Consider the following 27803-nt stretch of genomic DNA (forward strand, 5'->3'; position numbering starts at 1 on the left):
AATACTCAGAAGTGGAATTGCTAGATCATATGGTAGTTCTATTTTTAATTTTTTGAGGAACCTCCATGCTATTTTCTGTAGTAGCTGCACCAATTTATATTCTCAGCAACAATGCATGAGAGAGTCCCTTTTACTCCACATCCTCTCCAACAGTTGTTATTTCTTGTCTTTTTTTATAATAGCCAATCTAACAGATATCAGATGGTATCACATTTGTGGTTTTGATTTGCATTTCCCTGATGATTAGTGATGCTAAGCATGTTTTCATGCGTCTGCTGTCTTATCTGTATGTCTTCTTTGGAAAAATGTTTGTTCAAATCTGCCCATTTTTAAATTACATTGGGTCTTTTTTTGCTGTTGAGTTGTAGGAGTTACTTATTTGGGACATTAACCCCTTATCAGATATATAATTTAGAAATATTTTTTTTCCCATTCATTAGGTTGCTTATTCATTCTGTTGATGGTTTCCTTTGCTGTGCAGAAGTTTTTTAGTTTGATGTAGTCCCACTTGGCTATTTTTGCTTTGGTTGCCTTCGCTTTTGGTGTCAGATTCAAAAAAAATCATCACCAGGACTGATACGAAGGAGCTTACTGCCTGTTTTCTTCTAGGAGTATGGTTTCAGGTCTTACATTCTTTAATCCATTTTGAGTTTATTTTTCTGTATGGTGGAAGATAGTTGCCCACTTTCGTTCTTTTAAATGTGGCTGTCCAGTTTTCTCAACACCATTTATTGAAGACACTTCTGTCCCCATTGTCTGTTCTTGACTCCTTTGTTGTAAATTAATTGACCACGTTTACTTCTGGGCTCTCTGTTCTGTTCCATGGATTTTTATGTCTATTTTATGCCAATATCATGCTTTTTGATTACTATCATTTGTAATATAGTTTGAAACCAGGGGGTGTGATACTCCAACTTTGTTCTTTTTCAGGAATGCTCTGGCTATTTGGGGTTTTGTAGTTCCATACAAGTTTCAGGATTATATGTTCTATTTCTGTGAAGGATGCCATTGATATGGCATTGATAGGGTTTTCATTGAATCTGTAGATTGCTTTGGGTAGTATGGACATTTTAACAGTAGTCTTTAAATTCATGAGCACAGTATATCTTTCTATTTATTTGTATCTTCCTCAGTTTCTTTCATCAGTGTCTTATAGTTTTCAATGTACAGGTCTTTCACCTCCTTTGTTAAATTTTATTTCTAGTTTTTTTTTCTTTTTGATGCAATTGGAAATGGAACTGTTTTTTAAATTTCTCTTTCTGATAGTTCATTATTAGTGTATTAAAATGCAACAGGTTTTTATATATTGATTTTGTAAGCTATAACTTTATTGAACTTGTTTATTAGTTTAACAGTTTTTTGGTAGAATCATTAGAATGTTCTCTATATAATGTCATCTGAAGTAGTGACAGTTGTACTTCTTTCTTTCCAGTTGGGATGCTTTTTTGTTTCTTTTTCTTGCTTAATTGATCTAACTAGGATTTCCAATACTATGTTAATAAAAGTGTTAAGAGTGGGCATTCTTGTGTTTTCCTCATCTTAGAGGAAAAGCTTTTAGCTTTTCACCATTGAGTATGATGTTAGCTGTGGGCATCATATATGACCTTTAATATGTTGAGGTAAATTTCCTCTGTGCCCTGTTTTTTGAAAGTTTTTGTTATGGAACAGTGTTGAATTTTGTCAAATGCTTTTTCTGCATCTATTGAGATGATCATATGATTTTTTATCCTTTATTTTGTTAATGTGGTGTTATTACATTGATTTGAGGATATTGAACCATCCTTACATCTCTGGGATTAGTGCCCATTTGATCATGGTATATGATCCTTTTATGTATTGTTGAACTCAGTTTGCTAATATTTTGTTGAGAATTTTTGTGTTGTTTTTCAGGAATATTGGCTAGTAATTTTCTTTTCTTGGAGCATTTCTGGTTTTGGTATCAAGGTAATGCTGGCCCCATAAAATGAGTTTTGAAGTGCTCTCTCCTCTTCTATTCTTTGGAAGAGTTTGAGAAGGATTGCTGTTAATTTTTCTTGGAATATTTGGTAGAATTCATCAGGAAAGCCATCTGGTCCTGAACCTTTGTTGGGATGTTTTTGATTATTGATTCAATCTCCTTACTAGTAAATGGTCTGTTCAGATCTTTTGTTTCTTCATGATTCATTCTTGATAGGTTGTATTTTTCTAGGAATTTATCCATTTCTTCTAAATTGTCACATTTGTTGGTATATTATTGTTCTTAGTAGTCTCATGTGATCCTTTGTATTTTTGTGGTGTCAGTTGTAAGTCTCCTCTTTTATTTCTGATCTTATTAGAGTCCTCTTGTTTTTTCTTGGTGAGTCTACCTAAAGGTTTGACCATTTTGTTTATTGTTTCAAAGAACCAGCTCCTAGTTTCATTAATCTTTTCTATTTCTTTTATTTGTGCTCTGATCTTTATTATTTCCTTGTTTCTATTAACTTTGGGCTTTATTTGTTTTTCTTTTTCTAGTTCCTTAATATATAAAATTAAATTGCTGGAGTTTTTCTGGTTTCTTGATGTTGGAATTTTTTTGCTATGAATATCCCTCTTAGAACTGCTTTTGCTGTACCTCATATAAGTTTCAGTATATTTTATTTCCATTTTCATTTGTCTCAAGGCTTTTTAAAAAGTTTTCTCTTGATTTCTTCTTTGGCTCATTGGTTTTTCAGTAGCATATTGTTTAATTTCCACATATTTGTGAATTTTCTAGTTTTCTTACAATTGGTTTTTAGGTGTTTTGTGTGTGTGTGTGTGTGTGTGTGTGTGTGTGTGTGTGTGTCACTGTCATCATACTTTCCTTCTTTGAACTTGTTATTTTTAGTTCTTTTTTTTATTTTTTAAAGTTAGTTCTAGCCCAGTGTGGGACTTGAACTCATAACCCCAAGATCAAGAGTCGCCTGCTCTACCAACTAAGCCAGCCAGGTGCCATTCTTTTTAGTTCTTTCAGTATATTTATTATAGCTGGTTTGAAGCCATTGTCTGCTACATTCAACATCTGGATCCACTTAGAATCATTTTCTGTTTATTAATGTTTTCCTGTGTATGGGTTATATTTTCTTGTCTTATTGCAAATTTTGTAATTTAAAAAAAAATTTTTTTTTAACATTTATTTATTTTTGAGACAGAGAGAGACAGAGCATGAACGGGGGAGGGTCAGAGAGAGAGAGGGAAACACAGAATCCAAAACAGGCTCCAGGCTCTGAGTGGTCAGCACAGAGCCCGACGCGGGGCTCGAACTCACAAACCGCAAGATCATGACCTGAGCCGAAGTCAGACACTTAACCAACTGAGCCACCCAAGCGCCCCACATATTTTGTAATTTTTAATGGACACGTTAAATAATGTAGTAACTCTGGATTCTGATTTTTTTTTTTCCTACATGAGGATTATTGCTATTTCTGTGTACCAATTTGATATTCATAGTAATTTGCCTGGACTAAAAATATGAAATCCATTTCCCCTACAGTGTGTGACCACTGATTTCTCTGTTTTTTTTTTCCTTCTTGTTTTAGTTTTTTTTTTTTTTATAATTTTTTTTTTTTAATGTTTATTTATTTTGGGGACAGAGAGAGACAGAGCATGAACGGGGGAGGGGCAGAGAGAGAGGGAGACACAGAATTGGAAACAGGCTCCAGGCTCTGAGCCATCAGCCCAGAGCCCGACGCGGGGCTCGAACTCACGGACCGCGAGATCGTGACCTGGCTGAAGTCGGACGCTTAACCGACTGCGCCACCCAGGTGCCCCTCTTGTTTTAGTTTTAAGACTAACTTATTAGGATTTGATCTATGCAGCTTGGTGGTTGAACACCTTGAGCTAGTAAGACTTCTATTCTCTGTCAGTGGATCTGTGTGTGGATTCAGAAACCCATTTAACATTTAGGCAGTTTCCAGATGTACCCTATTATTTTCTGTTGGGCTCTCTCTTTTCTCCCATGTGCATGCTTGCAAATTCTCTGTAGACCTAGAATTTGTAAATCACTTGAACCCTGTCTGGTCTTCCCTGTGTTTGCTCATGACTTCCTCTCAGCATGGTATATGTGGAGAGTCTGTCAAATTTCTTCCTGTTTCATATCCCATACCTCCTTGTTAAATGGCCTATCTGCCCAATTTAGTGCTTGCCTCAACCAAGAACATCCCTCAGCCTCATAAAATCATTGGCCTCCCATGTTCACTTGTGACCAAGATTATGACAAATTATTAAGCACAGTAGGTTTTTCACTTTTCATTTCAAATCATGTAAGCCCCCTCCAGCAGTGAAACTGCTGGTTGTTTGTACTCTGCCCTGCCATATTAGAACTATTGTACCAACCAAGCTGGGTGGAGCGATAGGAGCCACCCCAAAGAAGCATCCCACATATTTCCACTCTTTTTATTGGAAGTGCTGTCGTTTTTCATGAATAAGTGCTTCTCCATTTGTTGAAAACTTTTGGTCAGTTTTCAGAGTACTGAAATGATTGCTTTTGATAGTTTATAGTTACTTTTTTTTAGGGGAAGATTTGGCAACCTTCTCACTCCATCCTACTGGAAGGCCCAGCTTTTAGGGGCTCCTGGATAACTCAGTCAGTTGAGCATCCAACTCTTGATTTTGGCTCAGGTCATGATCCCAGGATCGTGGGATCAAGCCCCATGTTAGGCTCTGCACTGAGCATGGAGCCTGCTTTAGATTCTCTCTCCCCTCTCTCTCTGCCTCCCTCTTCCTCCACCCCTCTGCCTCACTCACACACACACTCTCTCTCTAAAATAAAAAAATAAATTTAAAAAATGGATTCCTTCTGAAATACTAAGATCTTGTACTTCAATCCAATCCGGTAGTCTCTTTGAATTGGTGTCCTCATGATATTTACTTTTTTTTTAGTTTTTCATTTATTTCTTCTTTAATTTCCTGGTCAACCCATTCATTCTTTACTAGATATGCTTTAACCTCCACGTATTTTATTTTTTTTTTGTGGTTGATTTCAAATTTCATGGCATTGTGATCTGAAAATATGCATGGTATGATCTTGATCTTTTTGTACTTGTTGAGGGCCAATTTTTTTTTTTAATATTTTATTTATTTTTGAGAGTGAGAGAGACAGAGCACGAGCCGGGGAGGGGCAGAGAGAGTTGAGGACACAGAATCCAAAGCAGGCTCCAGGCTCTGAGCTGTCAGCACAGAGCCTGATGCGGGGCTCAAGCTCATGAACCGTGAGATCATGACCTGAGCCAAAGTCGGCCACTTAACTGACTGAGGTTGAGGGCTAATTTTTGACCCCATATGTGTTCTATTCTAGCGAATGTTTCTTTGTTTTTTGTTTTTGTTTTTGTTTTAAAATATAATTTATTGTCAAGTTAGCTAACATACAGCGTGTACAGTGTGCTCTTTGGTTTTGGGAGTAGATTGCCGTGATTCATTGCTTGCATACAACACCCAGTGCTCATCCCAAGAAGTGCCCATCACCCATTTTCTCAATGTCCATCACCCATTTACTCCCTCCCCCTCCCATTAACCCTCAGTTTGTTTTCTGTATTTAAGAGTCTCTTATGGTTTGCCTCCCTCTCTGTTTGAAACTATTTTTTTCCCCTTTCCTTACCCAGTGGTCGAGAATGTTTTGTGTGTGCTTGAAAAGAATGTATATTCTGTTGCTTTAGGATGAAATGTTCTGAATATATTTGTTAAGTCCATCCAGTCCACTGTGTCATTCAAAACCATTGTTTTCTTGTTGATTTTCTGCTTAGAAGACCAGTCCATTGCTGTAAGTGAGGTAATAAGGCCTCCTAGTATTATGGTATTATTATCAGTGAGTTCATGTTTATTATTTATTTATATATTTGGGTACTCCAAAGTTGGGGGCATACATAGTTACAACTGTTAGATCTTCTTGATGGATAACTCCCTTAATTAGGATATAATGTCCTTATTTATCTCTTGTTACAGTCTTTGTTTTAAAATCTGGTTTGTTGGTTTTTTATTTAAGTAATCTCTACATCCCATGTGGTGCTTGAACTCACAACCCTAAGAGCAAGAGTCATGTGCTCCTCTGACTGAGCCAGCCAGGCGCCCCTGGGCTATTTCCTTTTAATGTTATTATTGACCTCTTTAGATTTAGGCCTACCATTTTATTATTAGTTTTCTGTTTGTGCCCTCTAGTTTTGTTTCTTTATTCCCTCTTTCCTGCCTTTCCTGTTGTTTAAATATGTTTTAGTATTCTATTTTAATTCATTTATTGGCTTTATAGGCTTATCTCTTTTATTTTTTTTTTAATTTTTTTTTTCAACGTTTATTTATTTTTGGGACAGAGAGAGACAGAGCATGAACGGGGGAGGGGCAGAGAGAGAGAGAGACACAGAATCGGAAACAGGCTCCAGGCTCTGAGCCATCAGCCCAGAGCCCGACGCGGGGCTCGAACTCACGGACCGCGAGATCGTGACCTGGCTGAAGTCGGACGCTTAACCGACTGCGCCACCCAGGCGCCCCTAGGCTTATCTCTTTTAAAATTTATTTTATTTTTGGCTTATTGCATTAGAAGTCACATTATACATATCTTTCAAAATCTTTGTGGAAACTCCTTTTGCTTTCCTCCACTGACCTTTGTGTTATACTTATCAGAAGTAGTACATCTTCATACATTGAAAATCATACCAGGTAATGCTTTGTTTTTTGCCTTCAGCAGTCATGCATATCTTAAAGAACTTAAAAGAAGAAAAGTAAGTAAGTAGTCTATTAGATTACTCAGTTATAATAACTCTTAAATTTGAAGGCATAATGACTAAAACTTAGAAAATTTGACGAAAGACCTAAATTTATAGGTTTAAAAAGCTCAGCTAAGGGGACCTGGCTGTCTCCATTGGTAGAGCATGTAACTCTTGATCTTGGGGTTGTGAGTTCAAGTCCCAAATTGAGTGTCGAGTTTACTTAAAAAACTCAGCTGTGACCCCAACTAGGATAAATCCAAAGAAAGTCATGTACAGATATAGTCAGTCTGTTAATGACTAAAGTCAAAGAACACATCTTGAAAGTACTTAAAGAAATGATTCAAGTACCTGTGGGGTTTTCCTTGGACACTATGGAAGCTAGAGGACAGTGGAACATCTTTAAAGATGTACTGAGAGAAAAGAATGGCCAACCTAGAATTCTATATCTAATGAAAATAATCTTTAGGAAATTACAGTGATAATGACACTTCCAGATAAAGGAGAACTAAGTAAGAGAAGTTGTTGTCAGCATACCTGCTCTACAAGAAACACTAAGTTTTTCAGTCTGACTGAACTGATAAAAGCAGGAATCTCAGATTTTCAGGAATGAAGGAAGAGCAGCAGAGTTACTTAAGAGCATCCTATTGTCCTGGCCTCAGTGTAATCTTCCGACTTGACCACATTTGCTAGATTTATGTTTGGCTGACAGTTGCCTAGTTTTTAGCTTGAGTCCACACTTACGATTCTGTTTCTTTATTTCTCCTGAAGTATTGCTATCCCCAGGCTTATTTCCTGTTTCTTTTGTGTAAGTTAGAATCTTAAGGGCATCTGGGTGGCTCAGTCAGTTAAGTGTCCCACTTCAGCTCAGGTCATGATCTCATGGTTCATGAGTTTGAGTCCCACATTGGGCTCTACATGGACAGCGCAAAGCCTGCCTTAGATTCTCTCTCTCTCTCTCTCTCTCTCTCTCACTCTCTCTCCCTCTCTCTCTCAAAATAAATACATAAACTTAAAAAAATGTTAAATTCTCAGATTGTTTGACTCCATTACTTTCTAAAAATGTATTTTCCGTTGGCTGAGCTTAAGCAAGTATATTTTTTAATCAATTATTGAAGTTAAGATAACCATGTGTAGTTTTAGATTTGTGTCCTGGTATAAAATGGTCATGAAAATCAGGCTTAATTGAGTCTGCCTAGAAGCTATTTAATTTTATTTCTCTTCCTCACATACTTTCATAGTATGACAAAATAATTTTCCAAACACATTATACATAGTACTCAACTCAGTACTTCAGTTGAAATAATAGTTTGAGTTTTTTGCAACAGTTTGAAAGGCCTAAATAATAAGCTACTAAGAATAACGTCCTTTTGTTCTATTTGTTCATTTAATATATGCAGTCCTACATGTTTCAGATTTAATAAAATGCTTTTTATTCATCTCATATAGGAAGTAAGAAATGTCAGCTTTTCGTTCCTTCCAGTTCCTTAGTCCTTTGACCTTTGGTACTGACAGTATTATGTTTCCCTTTTTTTTTGTCAGAAATGTTATTAATTTTAGTATCTGAAATATGTGTGCATGTCTGCAAAAGCAGAGTATAAATATTGATCTGTTACCACTGTAAAAAGTAAGTCATCACGTTATGGAAAATTTTAAATCATAATCACATATTATTTCCCCATCTCACGATACAATAAGGCAGTGATGAATCAAAATGGTGGATAATTGCAAGCCTTCGTAATTTTTGCAGCCACATCAAAATACTTTTTTACAACTTTAATTATTTTGGAAATAATGATTAAAATAATTTATTTTGCTTGCTCCCATGTGATTTTTGATAGTTTTTTCAAATTTCTTTAAATACATGGTTTAATAGATGCTGCAATTCAAAAGTATTGGTATAATTTTAGTCTTTTCATAAAAAATAAAGTTTTTGACATTGGCATCACCATACTTAGAGTGTAGTAATCTAGAAACGCTAAAATTATCCTTGACCAGTTTTTATTTCACTATTTTCTGTTTCTAATCAAGCATACTTGATGCTTTTCTTAAAATGTTTCTGGAATTCTTTGAATTTGTCACGCTGCCTCTGTTCTCATCAAATGTCTCCTTGTTTTCTCAGCCTAGAATCTCTTTCCATTCCATTGCTTTTTATATATCCATCATTCTAGTTTTTTCAAAAGAGTGCTGTTCGTCTTCAAGAATCTTCAGGAAATGTCGTGTTCTCACTACAGTAAACCCAAGCTTCTCTACCCACTATTCATTACTACTCATGCCTCCATGAAGCCTTTCGCATTGAACTTATTTCCTCCCCTTCTCCCATAGATATTTGTTAGGTTCCAAATAGCCCATTGTATGTACTGTATTTGTTATTTCACTTCCATGCCTTTCCAGATCTTTCAGTCCCACCCCCCGCCCCCTGCTGGGAATGCTATATCCATTTTTCTTTTCACCTATTCAAGTTGTTGTCTCCTCCAGGCTTTGCAAAAGCTTCTCCGGGCCCCTCATCTACCTCCTCTTTCTCTGACCTCCTATCATGCATCGTCTTTTATATGTAATGCAATTCTCAGTGGTGGAGACCTGGTCTCTTTTTTTCTCTGGCGCCTTGCCCCGTGGTGTGTAGCTGATTGGTTGTATTTCCATCCCATTTCACTCCTATAATCACTTTATAAAAGTGATGTCAGGAAAGCTTCTTGGTGCTATTTATTCAATTCTAGAACATAATGATTCTTCCCTCAACTTCCTCACCCCATACTACCCAAATCAGAAGCATTTTTTGGTGTGAATTAGGTAGGTAGATAGGCAGATATACGTAAATGAAATGCTGTGCTAATGGAACCAAGAATGAAATTGACTCCTGTGTGCACCAGTTTGGTTCAAATAGAACAAAACTCCAATTAAGCATCACAGACTGTTCCCTGAATCCTCCCTGCCCTTTTGCAAATGCAAACGTTGTCCAGTATTAGGGAAATTGTGGAATAAAGTATAAATTCCCTAGCATAAATCCCTTGTAATATAAAAATAACTAGAAATTAATACATTTTGTACTAGTACTATTTTTTATTAAAAATAGTTACGAAAAATACTCCAGGTAGCCGTCTCTAACAAAGACTGACCAACTTTTTCCATAAATGGCAAGATAGTAAATATTTTTAAGCTTTGCAGGCCACATACGGTCTCTGCCATGTATTCTTTTTTGCCTTTGTTGGGTTTTTCTTGCCACCTTTTATTATTTATTTATATTTCTATCTATCTATTTATTTATTGAGAAAGAGAGAGAGAGAGCAAGAGAGTGAGCACGTGCAAGTAGGGGAGGGACAGAGGCAGGAGGGAGAGAATCCCAAGTAGTCTCCATGCTGAGCACAGAGCCCGATTGTGGGGCTCAATCCCATGACCCTGGGATCATGATTGCAGCTGAATATAAGAATCAGACACTTAACAGACTAAGCCACCCAAGCACCCCAGTCACCTTTTAAAAATATAAAAACTTGGGTGTCTGGGTGGCTTAGTCCATTAAGCATCCAACTCTTGAATTTGGCTCAGATCATGATCCCAGGGTTGTGGGATTGAGTCCCGCATTGGGCTCTGCACTGAGCATGGAGCCTGCTTAAGATTCTCTCTCTCTCTCTCTCTCTCTCTCTCTCTCTGTCCCTTTCCCTCTGTTGGTGTTCTCTCTGTGTCTAAAATTAAAAAAAAAATAATAAAAACAAAATGTAGAAGCCAGTTTTAGCTTGCAAGCAGTACAGAAGTGCACCATGGGCCAGAGTTTGCCGATGAGCCCTAGTTTGCCAACCCCTGGTCTGTAGCAGTAAGAAAAGGTAATCTGTATAACTGGGCATCCAAGAGGGTAGAAGACTTTCTGTCCAGTAGAGAAGACATTGCTAATACTAACCCTAGCCCTGAACAAACTGGGATGTGCCCAATGGGGTGCAGTAAAGTAGCAGGAAACCTTAGCAGGTAAGCAGGAAACCTTACCCTGAGAGGACTGAGTCCTGGAACAGGGTCAGGGTTAGAGAAGGCCAAGAGATGGCCGCTGAGGTCTTCAACTTGGAAGTTCATGATGAGGAAGAAGTAGACTTGCCCTACACAGGGCTTCCTGTAGAGGCTTGAGTGGATTGTGCTGTCCTGACGGAATAAATGTCCTTTCCTTAGAGATCGCTTAGCAGAACTTACCCTGCCCAGAGAGGCTTGGGGGTGGTTTTAACTGAGAAGGACAAAGTACCTTGTAACAACCTCCCAACCTTCAGACTTGGCATGATTGTACTCCCCATGGAACAGATTACAATTATGGGTATTGACAATGAGGGCATATTGAAGTAAATGGAAGGACTTCATTTGGGTGGAATTAAAGTAAATCTTCATAGGATGTGTACACTTTGAGTGGGTTTGTAATAAAGAACCACATGCTTGGACAATATCTAAAAATGTTACCTACTGATAATTTAATCTTATTATGTTCTTCACCATGGTGAAAATTTCCACAAGACATCCTAATTTTTTGTCCAAAAGTTTTTCTGTTTAGTTCATATGAACAAGATACACTCCCTGGGATACTATATATTTTTAAGTCTCCTACTGTTTACTTAGATAGAAGTCACAAAAGTAGCAAAGTCACTTCACCTTGAAGTGACTGTAACTGTTCTTTTCCCACACTAGCAACAACTTTCGATTTCATCAAGAAGCAGAAGCCCTAGTGACAGACTTCTGGCTCATGTTCACTACCTTGTATCTCTCCCCTTTCCAAGCTAGCCCTCTTTTCCATTAAGAAAAAAACGTTGGCAAGCTAATTTAAAGACACCTACCTCTGTTGGATTATTTGCATACTTCAGCATTCATGTTTCTGGAAATCATGGCAGCTACTGATTTTATTTGTTTGAACTGTTACAGTATTGATTCATTTTATTCACTTAATCAGAATGCGATTTATCTTAATTTTGATTTTGGTTGTAGAGGTTGGCGATTTGAAGGAGCTGCAGACACTAGACATTTCTACCAATCGTTTGCTAACTTTACCCGAGAGGCTTCACCTGTGCCTTTCTCTGCAGTACCTCACTGTGGACCGAAATCGTCTATGGTGTGTGCCCCGTCATCTCTGCCAGCTGCCCAGCCTCAATGAGCTCTCCATGGCTGGAAACCGTCTTGCGTTTTTGCCACTTGGTAAGTGATCATGTTTGGATGGCAAAGCAAAAAAGCCAAAGAATAGGATGGAAAGCCTTTGCTTTCTTGACTAGTAAGGATAAGGTGGTTTCCTTCATTCTGTTCGCCTTGAATATTGCCTCTCTGAATCCATTTTTGTAGTGAACAAAGCATCGTTCATTCCCAGTTGACCAAAAATGTTTATTTCAGGCAGGGACCTCATATTTGATAACAAATCTGTGCTGAAATGTTGTTTAGACACAAAACGTATGTGACAGGAGAGGATTTGCTCTGAAAAAGGTATTAAAACATATGTGTTTGTATTATACATTTAAGACCATAAAATTAACAGAGGATATTGAGCAATCTGGAAGGATAGCTACTGGTACAAAGATACCTGTCTAGATGTTGAATTCAATGTAAAACAATGTGTATTGGATTAGAATGATTAGAATTGCCAGACTACACAATTTTTAAAACTTTAAAATTGCCTGAACTGCCTGCTGCGCTAGAAATGTCACACTGGCTAACAAATAATATATGATGCACTCTAGATTTCCGTAGCTGGCCCATTTTAATATTACAATACATTTATTTTCACTGAGAATTGTATTTTGTTAGCTTGTAAGAAACAAAGTTGCCATTTAAAAAAAAAATTAAAATATGAGCCCCTGTAGAACCCTAAGCCACCACAGTAAGCCTCCTATGATCTTACTCATAAAAGCATTTTTTATAGGGGCGCCTGGGTGGCGCAGTCGGTTAAGCGTCCGACTTCAGCCAGGTCACGATCTCGCGGTCCGTGAGTTCGAGCCCCGCGTCGGGCTCTGGGCTGATGGCTCAGAGCCTGGAGCCTGTTTCCGATTCTGTGTCTCCCTCTCTCTCTGCCCCTCCCCCGTTCATGCTCTGTCTCTCTCTGTCCCAAAAATAAATAAAAAACGTTGAAAAAAAAATTAAAAAAAAAAAAGTTTAAAAAAAAAAAAAAAGCATTTTTTATAATGAATAATTTGTGCCTCATGGCAGTGGAGTATATCATTTACTAGCCCCTGAAAGGAAATATTTCCACCATAATACAGTACATGGGGCACCTGGGTGGCTCAGTTGGTTAAGCATACGACTTCAGCTCAGGTCACGATCTCAGCGTTCATGAGTTTGAGCCCTGCGTTGGGTTCTGTGCTGACAGTTCAGAGCCTGGAGCCTGCCTCAGATTCTGTGTGTCCCTTTCTCTCTGCCCCTTTCTCACTTGCTCTCTGTCTCAAAAATAAATAAACATTTAAAAATAATAATAAAAAAATACAGTACACATACTATTTTCAATTAAAAATAACTGGGAAACATGAAAAGCAATTTGAATAATAACAAATAATTATCCACTTTAAGAAGATTACTTTTCCATAAATATAAATAAATTCTATACTTAGAAAATTAACAAGATGAAATAAAGCCATTTCAGAAGCCAGTTACATTTCTAAGAAATCAGAGCTTTCTTTCAAGTGAGAAAAATATCACAGGGCTCTCGGGTGGCTCAGTTGGTTGAACGTCTGACTCTTGATTTCAGCTCAGGTCATGATCTCACAGTTGTGAGATTGAGCCCTGTGTTGGGCTCTATGCTGACAGTGCAGAGCCTGCTTGGGGTTCTCTCTCTCCTTCTCCCTCTCCCCTGCTCATTCTTTCTCTCTCTTTCTCTCTTTCTCAAAATAAATAAACTTAAATCAAGTGAGGGGGCACCTGGGTGGCTTAGTCTCATGGTTCATGAGTACAGAGCCTGCTTGGGGTTCTCTCTCTCTCCCTCTCTCTCTGCCCCTCCCCTGCTCACACTGTGTCTGTCTCTCTCAAAATAAATAAATAAACTTAAAACAATTTTTTAAAAAAATCAAGTGAGAAAAATACTAAATATAAAGAGATTAAAAAACTAAATGTACCTGCTGCATGAACCACAGGTTATAAAACAATTACAGTGGTCAAGTACCAAGCTACAAATCCAAAAATCTGAGTTCTAACCTGGTACCACTACTCCATGGTGCATGACCTGGAGTAAATCACTGAAACTTTTCTGAGCTTCATTTACCGTATCTGTAAACCAGAAATAATAGCATTTATCCTGTTTACTTTAGAGTTATTTTGAAGTTGAATAAGATAGTTCATGTATAAGAGCTATAAAGTGGTATACAAATGCAGATGACTCAAAAGAGCAGGTACAACTTGTGGATTACCATATCCTGCTTTTTAAAAGTTCTGTCCTCAGGAGCCTGGGTGGCTCAGTTGCTTGGGCATCTGACTCTTGATCTCAGCCCAGGTCTTGATCTCAGGGTCGTGAATTCAAGCCCTGTGTTGGGTTTCACGCTGAGCGGGAAGCCTTCTTTAAAGAAAAATAAAAACAAAAGTTTTGTCCTCCTTCTCATATCAAGACCCTTTGTAGTAACCACCCGGACTTGTATTTACCACTTCCTAAGAGCTGCTGCCTATACCAACGCTAACTCCCTACCAAGTGATTGCTAGGACGGTAGGGTCAGTGCTGATAAATGAATTGAGGAAAGGAGTGTGGGAGGGAAGTGAAGGATGTGATGATTTGATTTGTGTGGTGTAGAACTCAGTGGTATAACATCAGCCCTCGGGGTAAAGGTGGAAATTCCATTAGAAGCAACCATGGTTTGACTCTCCGGTGTAACCAGAAACAGATTAGCTTGTTAAATCTGAAGTTGCCCATACTATTGTTGGTAGGATTATTATTACTGTCATTGTTACCACTGACCACATATATAAGGAGTGTTTCCGTGAGTAATGCTACTGCAAGTATTTGTAAGAACAATCGTGTATTGAATTAGGGATTCTGTTAGGCACGGTACAGAGGCTTTCTAATTTAATTATTACAGAACCTATTGTTCTGTTATACAAAACCTATTGACAACTTAACTTTACAGATGAGGAAATTGAGGTTCAGAGAAGTTAAGTAACCCACCCAGAATCAGCTAGTGAGCTAGTGAGAGACAGAATTGAGTTGCAAACTCTGTCTGATTCTCATCTCCACATTCTTTCCACTTTGACAAGCTATCTCCACATTCCAGGCATGATCCCTCTGCTAGGGGACTTCACTTGGGAATATGGCCACTTCCAATGCCAAATTTGGGCAGCTATTTTGGACTCATACACTCCTATGGAAATGCTCCGGGCCCTATTCAGTCTCTGTCTGTTTGCCGCCAGAAGGTGTAGCTTTGTCTCACCTGCCCACTCTGGACATCAACCGGGTGCTCCCAGTTACTTGTTTCTAATCTGTCTTTAGCAGATCTTGTAGTAAGAAGAATCTTCAGCTTAGGCCGAAGACCAGAGTTTATCTAGCTCTCCGTTGGTGTTAGCCACTCTTCTTACTTTGCCTGGCCCCTCCCACCTCGGTGGAGTTCTTGATTCCTTCATTTTGAAGTTGTGCTGCTAACAACTTGATTTCCTTGTCGTCTTCTTTCTTCCATCACATATGCTTTGTCTCAAGTCTGAACCATTCACCCAACAACTGGCCCCATCCTGCCTCTGGCTCTGATCTGCAGCCCTGTTTTCATGTCTGATACCAGAGGTACGCTGACCAGAATGCCATCCAGCTCTGGACCCCTGATTCAGCCTAGAAGCCCGTATACAATTGGACTTTTTAAACTAAATGAAATCTTGTTTACCAGTCTTTAGCCTTTGGGGGCCTTCTCAAGTGCAGCCAGTCTCCTTTGTCTTGCCTGTTCTACCTTGCTCACTGAGGCTTGTCCAACCATGGCACCTTATTATGCTGGTCATTTGCCACTCATTCTTACCTGTCGTTTTAGCAGTGGCACAGCCAAACGTGTGTTGTGGTGGTGGCAGTGGTGTTGGGTGTTGGGATAAAACAGAAGCCAAGGGAACTTGACCACTGTGAGTGTTTGTGGTGCCGAGGAGTGGCGCTGTCTGTCAGGCTGCATGTTACAGCAGCGGATGGCAGGAGTGGCAGTGGCTGGTACACGGTGATAGAAGTGGTCGTTGGGTAGAAGACACAGTCCACTAAACACTGCCTGGCTGCTTTTCTGCTTTGGCAACTCAGTTAGTTATTTACTGGCGCATCTTCTTTCTGCGCCCTGGTAAACGCTGGCACGGGTAAGGAAGTGGGCGTCTGTTCGTCAGCACTCAGGGTTCAGCGGTGAGTGGAGCCTTGCAGATTAATTTCTGTCTCTGGGTTTCTCATCACCCCCAAAACCTTGGCCCTGCGTTCGGAGAGGCTTCCTCTGTGCACTGGTCGATAGGGTGTCAGAGAGTGTGAGAAGCAGGCGGATCTGCCCTGGGCTCTGAGGAGGGTCCCTCCCAACAGTCGAGGTGACCGCAACTCTCAAGCCTGGAGCCACGGACAGCCCAGGAGACGGAAGCAGTTTCACATTCCCCTGGGCGCCATCCCGGCTCACAAGGCTCACGGCCCTGGCGGGACACAGGCCTGTGGTAGGTAGGTTTGCTTTTGCCATAGGAAGATGTAGGAGCAAGAGGAGGAGGCTGCAAATTGTCCGAAGAAAGAAACAGGCTGCCGGAAGCAGTGCTCCGCCCTGGTCTCGGACTGAGTCTCTGAGAACAGCTGAAATAAAGGGTTGGGAAGCACGGGTGGCCTTTCTATCTTGTTGTATTGGGTGAATCTTCATAAAGAAGTGGGTGAGACGACCAGAGAGCTGCACCAGCGAGAGGCAGCCAGAGAGGGCTTTGGGAGTTTGGAGACAGGGTCATCTGTGAAGGTGAGGACGTTGAATCCGAGAGAAAAATCAGCCCTTTTCTCCATCTTGTTTGTGGGTTTTGTGGGGGAGGGGGAGTTGTTTTCTTTTCTGGTTTGTTTTTTAATACGGTGAAGGTGACGTTGGAAAGGGAATTCAATTGAGTCTTTCAGAGAAAAATAATTAAATCCGTAGCTGTCCTTCCGTGGTGTTTGTGTACTTGCTACCTTTTTTCGAAGTCCTTTCTCATAAACCAAAGCTGTCTAGGGGTGCCTGGGTGGCTCGGTTGGTTAAGCATTCGACTTTGGCTCAGGTCATGATCTCGCAGTTCGTGAGTTCAAGCCTCGCGTCAGGCTCTGTGTTGACAGCTTAGAGCCTGGAGTCTGCTTTGGGTCCAGTGTCTCCCTCCCTCTCTCTCTCTCTCTCTCTCTCTCTCTCTCTCTCTGCCCCTCCTCTACTCATGCTGTGTGTCTCTCTCTCTCAAAGATAAATAAACATTACAAAAAAATTTAAACCAAAGCTGTCTAATGGTAAGAACCATCAAGGACAGAGTCAGATGACGCATGCAGCTGCTGGCACTGCCTTTCCTCAGAGAACAGAACTTCTCTTGGAGACTTAGCTAATAAGGACGCCTCTTTACAATAGTTAGGAGATACTATGTGGGGACACACACACACACACACACACGCACACGCACAATCAAAGTTTTCAAATATGCGTCTCTTATGTCTAAATGTGATTCTGCAAGCACAGTACAGGAACTTGAAGACTTAAGAAACAGGTGCTAGAATATCTCTGCCTGCGGTTGGAGGTAGGAATCTTATTTCGGGGAGTTACTTACTGAATTCAGTTGCTTGCCAAAGAAGGTTGACTTAGAAGAAAAGCAATTTTTTATGGGGCCTCTTAAAAGAATGTCATGTTTCAGCCTCTTCAGAAAGCAACTATAGAAGGTGTATGTTGGATGACGTAAATCACTTGTAATGCTAGTAAACCATACGACTCTTGGAGTACATTCTTTTTAAGATGAACAGATGCGTTAAGAAAGAAGGATGCTCCTATTCTAACTATACCATAATAATGGTAATTGAGCGACAGATTGGTCTACTAACAGAAGCTTTTTCCACAGTGCTTACTATCAGTGAGAACAGGGAAATGAAAGCTATGATGTTCACTAGAGATTTTGAAATGTATTTGTTGATTTAATAGAGTTCTGTACACTAGCTAGAGTTGTGACTCATCTCTGGACTTTTGAAAGTAGGAAAATACAAAGGAAAGGGTTTCTGCCCCCCTCCCCCACCTTAGGCTTTTTTTTTTTTAAACCAGGTGTACCTGGTTTCTCTTGCATAATGAATAAGCCTGATTATTCAGTGATGTTCACAGCTTATTTAATGATGAATAATAGATATATGTACCATGAGGTTGCCCATGCACAAACTGGCTGTGGAAGGGCATCCTTTAGCGAGCCCCTAGGAAGTGCTGTGTCATCTAAACTCAATGTCAGTCACTTCTGTAGTTTAAGGAAACAAGAGAACAAAAGTTGCACCCACCTTAGCAGGTGGAACTTTCGACTATTTGAAAACAACCAACGAATTCTTTTTTTTTTTTAATGTTTATTTACTTTTGAGAGAGAGAGAGAGACAGAGTGTGACCAGAGGGAGGGGCAGAGAGAGAGAGAGAGGGAGACACAGAATCTGAAGCAGGCTCCAGGCTCCACTCTGTCAGCACAGAGCTTTGTTGTGGGGCTCGAACTCACAAACCACGAGATCATGACCTGAACCGACTGAGCCACCCAGGCGCTCCAACAACCAACGAATTCTTAACTAAGAACATTTGGCAGATGACTCTGAGATTTATAGAATATTCTAGTACATAAACTACCATGGAGTGAACCCAAACCTTAGAGAATAACTTCCTACTAACAGGAAATTATGTGGGTTTCTAAACCAGTCCCAGAGCCATTCCTTCTAGGAGATTCTAGTAGTGCAGTGTTTATGTTCTCAGGAAGAGTTACTCTGTGTGCCACAGACGTGCTGTGAGGGAGGCGACCACTCCATTACTGCTATGGAGTAATCAGAGACATCGAGCATGACTTTGATAAGGAGGTAAAACTGGCCCTTTTATCACATAACAGGAGATCACTCCAGTTTTCTGTAGAAGTTGTAGTGGTTTTTTCCTTTATAGGAATTGGATACCTCATATAGAAATAAAAACGTTTATGTCAAGTATGGTGCCATTTTAGAAAGTAGCTTCTAGGCATTTTCAAAACTTACACTGAAATCCCTTCCCTCACTGCAAATGGCATATAAAAGACACAAATCTGTTAACTGTGCTTTTTTTCCCATTGGTTCGTCTGCTTGTTCGCTCTGTATCAGCTTAGAAAGTCCACAAGAGAATGTTTCCTGTTTTTTAAGAAAATATTTAAGTCCACGCAGTGAAACTACTCAAACTTCAAACCAGTATGGAAACCACTTAATAATTCTGTAATCTCAGACTTAGAGATGAATGTAAACTGCACTCTGCTGAACCATGAATGTATTTGATCTGCAGCTTGAAGAACTACTGCCTTGAGGTCATTGTTTAATGGGAATTATTTCCAAAGTTTTTAGCCTTAAATCAGTTTCACTGCTTAGAAGGTTTGTTAGTACAGACCAGCAGTCCCTGAGTTTGGAATTAGCCCTGTGTTTGAGTAGAAGTTATGATGACTGCTTTCCAAGGAGAGACCCAAGCATGCCTCTAATATCATGTTCTGTGGGGATTATTGGGTATGTCTCTAATCAAAGGCATAGTGAAACAGGAGAAAAGGGTTTGAAAACAAGGCTCAAAAACTAGTAATGGAAAAAAATGAGAGAGAATTATTCTGTCAGTAAAGTCCATGCAGACTTTGTTTCAGGAATAAAGTTATTATAAGTCTTGTATTTCTTCGAGAAAGTAGATATTCAGTGCTCTTTTTTGAGCTCTATCTTTTTTACAAGGATTAGTAACAAAAAATATTTATTCATCTTTGTGCTGCTTACTCATCTGATCCCTTTCCGCTGTCTTAATGATACCTCTGCTTTGTTTTTCTTGTATCACAGTAAGCCTTTGCTCTTGCCTTAAGGTTTTCTTGAGGAGTGAATATGATTGTTGAACATGGCTTCTGCAGCATGGGCCACACACTGACTGTACTGTGCTAATGTGTGAAGAGTTCACCTGGTGTAGGTGAGCTTTAAATGAACAACTGTGTGTGTTTCTCTAAGTTTTGAAATAGGACTTGGGGATATGAAAGTGACTAAATATGAAAAAGTTAGCCCTGTTTTCTTAAATACGAGTTAAAGAAAAAGAGCAGCTGCTCATTCTTTAAAAGATACAGATGTGACAGTGTTACAATAGCCATACGACCCAAAGCAGTCTACAGGTTCAGTACAATTCCTATCAAGATACCAATGGTTGGGGCGCCTGGGTGGCGCAGTCGGTTAAGCGTCCGACTTCAGCCAGGTCACGATCTCGCGGTCCGGGAGTTCGAGCCCCGCATCAGGCTCTGGGCTGATGGCTCAGAGCCTGGAGCCTGTTTCCGATTCTGTGTCTCCCTCTGTCTCTGCCCCTCCCCCGTTCATGCTCTGTCTCTCTCTGTCCCAAAAATAAATAAAAAGCGTTGAAAAAAAAAATTAAAAAAAAAAGGTACCAATGGCATTTTTTCACAGGACTAGAAGAAAATAATCCTAAAATTTGTATGAAACCACAGAAGACCCCAAATAGCCAAAGCAATTCCTGAGAGAGAAGAACAATGTGGGAAGTATCATTTCAAGCTGTGTTATAAAGCTATAGTAATCAAAACAGTATGGTGCTGGCATAAAAACAGACACAGAGATCAATGGAACAGAATAGAGAGACCAGAAATAAACCCACACTTACATGGTTAATTAATTTCCGACAAAGTGGGCAAGAACATCCAGTGGGGAAAAGACAGTCTCTTCAAGAAATGGTGTTGGAAAAACTGGACAGCAAAATGCAAAGGAATGAAACTGGGTCACTTTCTTACACCATGTATGAAAATCAACTCAGAATGGATTAAAGACTTAGATATGAGACCTAAAAGCATAAAACACCTAGAAGGAAACACAGGCAGGTGACCTCTTTGTCATCAGTCTTAGTGATATTTTTTTGGATCTGTCTCCTCAGGCAAGGGCAACAAGAGTGAAAATAAATGGGATTATATTCAAACTAAAAAGCTTTTGCACAGTGAAGGAAACCAGCAACAAAATGAAAAGGCAACCTACTGAATGAGAGTAGTTGCAAATTACATATCCGATAAGGGGCTAACATCCAAATTTGTAAAGAACTCATAAAACTCAGTATCAAAAAAATAAACAAACTAATTAAAAAATGGACAGAGGACCTGAATAGACATTTTTCCAAAGAAGACATACAGATGGCCAACAGGCACATGAAAAGATGCTCAACATCACTAACCAGCAGGGGAATGCAAATCAAAGCCACAATTTGATATATCACCTCACACCTGTCAGAATAGCTAATGTCAAAAAGACAAGAAGTAAGTATTTGGTGAGGATGTAAGAAAAGGGAACCCTGTGCACTGTGGTGAGAATATAAATTGGTGCAGCCACTCTGGCTTCACCAGTATGGTGGTTCCTCAGAAAATGAAAAATAGAACTATTTTACAACCCAGCAGTTCCACTTCCAGGTATTTATCCAATGAAAACAAAACCAGTAATTCAAAAAGACACATGTACCTTTAAAAAGACATGTACTCTTATGTTCACTGCAGCATATTTACTAGCTATTGTAAATAGCTATGATATGGGAGCCATCTAAATGTCCCTTGATAGGTGAATGGATAAGGAAGACGCAGTATGTAAAAACAATGGAATGTTAGTCATCAAAAAATGAAATCTTGCTACGTACGACAATGTGAAAGGACCCTGAAGGCATTATGGGAAGTGAAATACTGAATGACTTCACTTACGTGTGGAATCTAAAACACAAAAATTAACCATCTAATGAATGTATAAACTATGAGTTTTGTTCATAAATACGAGGAACATAGATAGCTAGAGAGAATAAACAAACTAATGGATGCCAGAGTAGAGAGGGTGGAGAGTTGGACAAAATAGGTGAAGGGAATTAAGAGGTATGTACGGTCTTCTAGTCCTGAAATAAATGTCACACAGCAATGTAATGTGCAGTATAGGGAATATAGTAAAAAAGATACTGATGTGAAGTTTTTTAGAAAAAGTAGTAGTAGGAAGACTAGATCTTTGAGCAGAATCTTTGCCAGCAAAGCTTTTGTGAATTTGGTTTTGGAACTTGGAGTTTTTAAAATGGTGACAAGAATGGGCGTTAGTAGGGAAAACTGGAAGATGTTGTCAGTGGACTGTAAAGCAAAAATCTGGAGCTTCTATCAGTCATAGTTTTCAATAAAGTTCTTCAACTTTGGGGGGCAGAAAAAAAACAGGTATAAAAGTCCAGCTGGGCAACAGCTCAGGAGATAACAGAGTGAAGACACTGCTCTCCACGCTGGCTGCCATGGTGATGACTGTTGTAGGGGCCCCTGTTGGGCTCAGTCGGTTGAGTGTCTGACTTCAGCTCAGCTCAAGGTCTCACAGTTTGTGAGTTTGAGCCCCACATGGGGCTTGCTCCTGCCAGCACAGAGCCTGCTTTGGATCCTCTGTCCACCCCTCTCCCCGCCCCTCTCCCGCTCATGCGCGCGCTCTCTTTCTCTCTCTCAAAAATAAACAAACATTAAAAATTCAAATAAAAAGACACGCTGTTGTAATTCCTGAGTCTGCTGGACAGTCAGCATGAAGTCTCCTTCTCTGGCATCTTCTCTGAGGGAATTCTTGGCATTTCTTGAAATTACTGCTGTAAATCTGTAAGTCAGAACTACCCTACCAGTTATCAGGTCTTTTAAAGGAAGCAAAGGGATATTTTGTTCATCGTGTGTCTGCCTGGCAGTGTCTTGACATCACACCTGGATGCCTGGGCACAGTGCCATCCTCCGGCACCCACAGCACCCAGGCGGCTTCCTAGGTAGTATCACCTCCTACGTTATGTGGGAGTTCCCTGCTTATATGGAAATAATGTGTTTAGGGAGGCTGTCTAACTAATACCATGGTGAACCAGGCCAGCACGCTTTTAAATTCCACCTCTGCCATGTAATTGCTGTGTGATCTTGGGCTTAGAAAGACTGTTTGATTTGTCTAACTCTCAGGAACAGGGTAAAATTAATACCAACTTCATGGGACTATTGTGGGTATTAAATAAGATCTATTTAAAACACCTCTGTCACTCGTAAATACACCATAAGCATGCAGTCAGTGTGAACTATTTTTATCGTTTCACTAGACTGTTCGAGAGGGTTGGAACTGTATGCATCTTTACTTTTGTACCCCAAGTATCTAGCACAATGTCTGGCTCATTGCTTGTAATAATTTCTTTGTCACCTGAACTATGCAATACAAATAGAGATGCTGGGGGTGGGGTGGTGGAGAAGAGAAATAGAGATCCTGATGCTTGAATAATTAAGCCAACAGCAAAGGAAGCCTTCAGTCATTCAAATTCATTAAAATCGATTTAATTTAACAGTTGTTGATAATCTATGTATAAAGCATCTTATTACAATTCACTGTGAAATCTTACTTTGTACAAGTTGAATAGATCACAAAGAATATGATTATGTAAAAGATTTAATGGATATGTGTGCGTATGTTTACAGAAACTAACACTGTCAACTATACTTTAATAAAAAAAAAGAAACTAACACTTAAAAAAAAGTCATTCTTCTGAAAAAGCGGTCAAAAAGTTCTCTTTATAAAAGGCATCATGTAGGTAAATTTTAAATTTGTTTTAAAGATGATTTTGGAGTGTGCTGTAAATTACTCTGAATTCCTTGTGAAGAAGCCCACGTTTTATAATTCCACTAAAGTGTAATTATGACTAATGATCTATCTGACTGGTGGAACTATGATAATTGGTGTGACATAGACTATTCCAAACAACCTATGTAGGTCTGTTGCTTTGATGTTGTAGTTTCTGTTACCCCATCCTTTTGTGGAAGGGGATACATCATTCACCTTTTGATAAAATAAATGAGTTTCATACTGGTAAGTGTGCAGTAAACAGTTCCTATTCAGTTCTGGCCCATGCTGTCATTCCGTGCTTCCTTTTTACAGTAGAGTTAAAGGAGCAGCAACCGAGATACACAGGTTTTTCTTCCATCTTCAGCCATGTGGACTGCATATGCCAGAGCCTTGAAGTTAAAAAAAAAAAAAAAAAAAGAAAGAATTGGAGTTTGTGCAGGACTGCTAGCTTTTGCTAATTTCCAAGTAACAATACTTTGATCTGTGCATCTGGGAAAAAAGGGGAAACATTTTAGACAGTACCGCATTTTTAAAAGCCACATGAAAAAGTTCTTTGTTGCTTTAGCATATATGCATATGGACAACTTCCTTGCTTTATAAGGTTGATGTACTGGGCAGTTTTTGCACAGGAACTTTAAAAAAATATTATTACCTGGTATATTTATTGCAAGGTATTGGTATATTAAAATTAACGGAAGGAAGAAAACAAACCAACTCATTAGCTAGTACGTGAATGGTCTCTTCCAAAGTTATTGAGTGAAGATTTTTCTCTTTAAAGAACAGAAGAACTGTTTCAAAGCTTTTTCAGCAGAAACCACTTACATTTCAGCCTCATTATGATTAAAAATGCCATTCCATTGTGCTTGGGGTTTCGCCAGCGGAAGGGTTTTTGGCCAAGAGCATACTCTCATGAGGCTGTCACAGCTCTGCCCGTACAGCCTGTGACCTTGCCAGACCAGGTGTCTAGGTGTCTCAGCCTCACCAGTAGGCTGTGCTGGGTCAGCTAAAGCAAGAGTTGCCCACTTCTCTTTATAATCTCGGACTCCGTTTTGTGATCTTTCCTTTATATTCAGAGGAGAGAAGTAAGAGACAAAGACGTGTCGAGAACCGGTTCTGACACAAGGGATCAAGCTTGGTGCTGTAGAAGCCTGTGAGATAGGATACATATCATTGTCTCCATTTTGCAGAGGGGGTAACACACAGGGAGTGTTTCATTTCCTAGTGCCCGGGAGCAGTTAGAAAGTGGAAAGCCAGGATTCAGACTCTATCCCAACCCCATGGCCCACGACATCTATAATTTCAGTGCTGCTCTCTCTTACTGTCTACAAGATTGTGTTATATGCAGAGTTGAAGATTCTGTATCAAGTACTCCTGTCCATGCGGTATTTTGCTTATCACTGTGGGATGGATTTGAACACCACTGATTCACATTTTCTTCGAGCTTCAGTGGAAATCAGTTCATTCCATTATGGGGCATATATAAAAAAATTACATTCCCCAAAAGGGTCATGAGATACAAAAAGGTTTCTGGAATATTTAAAATCTAAGGTGAGAGAACCGAAAAGTGGGGCACTTGGGTAGCTCAGTCTAAGCATCCGACTTCAGCTCAGGTCATGATCTCACGGTTCATGAGTTCAAGCCCAGCATCGGGCTCTGTGCTGACAGCTCAGAGCCTGGAGCCTGCTTCGGATTCTGTCTCCTCCTCTCTCTGTCCCACCCCCACTCTCACTCTGTCTCTCTCCCTCAATAAAATCAATAATAAACATTACCAAAAAAAAAAATCTGAGCCAAACAGCATTTTTAAATCATTCACTCTTCATATTTTCCCCTATAAAACTAGGATAGGAAAGAAGAGGAAAGCATGTAAGAAGCAGCAAGTATCAGCTTTTATTTAACTGTGTATTATGATCTTTGCATGGGGCTCACTTAATTTTTGCACAAGCTCTTTTGGGTGTATTAGAGGGGAGAGGTGCTTCCTCTGTCATGTCCCATTTTGTGTCCTTGACTCAGAATGAATCACTGTCTCTAGAGGCTGTTGCCTCCAACTCTTTTCTGTGCAATTAAACTATAGAAAAGTGTTAGTGCCTTTTGCTGCATGCCAAGGAGAATTCTCTCTTAATTGGCCTTCTGCTGTAGGGCCACACTTCCAAATATGTCACCTACTAATAATTAGAATAATAATAACTGCCATATATTGGAGGTGTATGACAAGGATTCTGCTTGATAATTTAGAAACTTCATTAGTAATTCTCACTGAACTTAAGAGCCAGCATGATTTTCTCCTTTATATGGTTAGGGAAAACTGAGGACACTCACTTAGTAAATAAAACGGTATTCTGACCCAGATTGTCGGACTCCAAGACTGTGTTCTCACTCCATGAATTAGTATATTCTACTCTTTCCTGCTGCATAAGCTCAAGTAAACCATCTTTCTTTGAGTCCCACAGGGGCTCTGAAACTAGGGCTTTTTGCACTTTATCAATGTAGTTTCACTTTTTAAAAAAAATTCCAGAGTTTTCTATATGCCTTTAAAGTCTACAGATGTCTATTTGTGATGACGGGAGATTTGTAGGCACGTCAGAGAAGTAGTAAAGGAATCTAGAATAGGAAGTTTTTTGATAATGCTGAGGCCTTTTTCATTGCAAGTGGATTCTGGTATTTCTCTCTCTATTTTTCCCATGTGTGTTCTTTAAATGTATAGCCTTTAATACCAGTATATATGTGTATACACATTTACTAAAGTAGCAGGACACATTGTTTTGGCAAGTGTATGTTCTTAGGCTTAAAAGAAATATTGTGTAGTGATTTAAATTTCACAGGTTACTTCTACTCTCATTTGTCATAACAACCTGGTAAGGTTGAGGGACTGGGCACTATTATGCCATTGAACATCTCGCTTGGCTAATAACTGAAAGAACAGACAGGTAAAATATGAGCAGACAATTCACACACACACACACACACACACACACACACACAAAAGTAAAAAATGGCCCTCAGACATATTTGAAAACATTTTCAAATATGTTCACAATCATAATTAAAGAAATGCAAATTAAAACAATGCCGAGATATCATTTCTCACCTATCAGAACGACACAAATTTGTAAAGAGGATAACATGTTTTAAAAGTTGGCAAGACTGTGAGAAAGGCAATGCCTTCGTATGTTGCTGGAGGGAATGCAAATTGGTAGAACCCTCTGGAGGGAAATACCAAGAATCTACCCATCTTTTGACACAGGTGGAGATGTATACACGGATTCACGTATATCCATGTGTTTTATAGCTCTGTCCACTGAGAGATCCTAGAAGCAGTGGCCCCCCCACAGGACTGAGCATGCGTGGCTCAGATCTCGGTTTATAAACACCATACCCCAATAAAAGGAGTGGAGGCTCCTTGGAGAAGTAGTTGATTTCTGGGCTAGAGGAAGGAAAATACAAGCTGAGCTTAGAACATCTTGTGCCAGAAAGTAAGGAAGTGCTCAAAAAAGGATGAAAACTGGGGGGCCTCGGTGGTTCAGTTGGTTAAACGTCTGACTTCGGCTCAGGTCATGATCTCAGGGTTTGTGGGTTTGAGCCCCACATCATCCTCTGTGCTGACAGCTCAGAGCCTGGAGCCTGCTTCGGATTCTCTCTCTCTCTCTCTCTCTCTCTCTGTGCCTCTGCCCTGCTCACTCTGTCTCTCAAAAAAATGAGTAAACATTAAAAAAAATTTTTTTTAAAAGATGAAAATTTGTTAGAAGAACCTATGAGCCAACTTTAAGCTGCTCCTAATTGCCAAAGCTGGAACATTTTGACCAATACAAAATCATAATAGTATTGGGATTTTAATCCTTATGATAAAATAAATATCCATGAATCCATACTGATATCAAAATCAGTCAGATAGGGGCAACTGAGTGGCTCAGTCTGGCTAAGCATCTGACTCTTGGTTTCAGCTCAGGTCATGATCTCACAGCTTCTTGGGTTCAAGCCCCATATTGGGCTCTGTGCTGGTAGTGCGGAGCCTGCTTGGGATTCTCTCTCTCTCTCTCTCTCTCTCTCTCTCTCTCTCTCCCTCTCCCTCTCCCTCTCCCTCTCCCTCTCCCCGTCTCCCTCTCTCTCTGCCCCTCCTCCACTTGTGCTATTTCTGTCTCCCTCTAAATAAATAAATAAACTTAAAAAAATCAGTCAAATACATAAATGGGAAGGAAGGGAAGGCTCTTCCTTACCGAATTGCACTTAATAAATGTAGACAGAAAGATGGTATAGCATTAGATAAATACCGTGCAGTAATTATTGCAAACCAAGATCCGTTGTTGGATGCTGAAATTAATATCCAAGATTTGAGGACGAACAGGACATTTCCATAGCCTTGGGGTTGCAGTAATGTGAAGACTGGACCTGTGACTTGGAGGGGCTACTTCCAAGATGGCTCACTC

The 27803-nt window shown here is 39.7% G+C and overlaps 1 protein-coding gene across 2 annotated transcripts in view; it reads left to right on the forward strand.

Moving 5' to 3' along the window:
* The window catches only part of LRRC28 (leucine rich repeat containing 28), a 133809-nt gene that overhangs the window by 81651 nt on the left and 24355 nt on the right, over positions 1–27803 (forward strand). For both annotated transcript variants that reach the window (XM_030317487.2, XM_030317488.2), the window contains one exon: positions 11640–11846. In XM_030317487.2, the coding sequence (XP_030173347.1) occupies positions 11640–11846 (207 nt within the window). The remainder of the gene's footprint in view (positions 1–11639; positions 11847–27803) is intronic.

The sequence above is a fragment of the Lynx canadensis genome, chromosome B3 (genome assembly GCF_007474595.2).
Source record: "Lynx canadensis isolate LIC74 chromosome B3, mLynCan4.pri.v2, whole genome shotgun sequence".
Lineage (NCBI taxonomy): Eukaryota > Metazoa > Chordata > Mammalia > Carnivora > Felidae > Lynx > Lynx canadensis.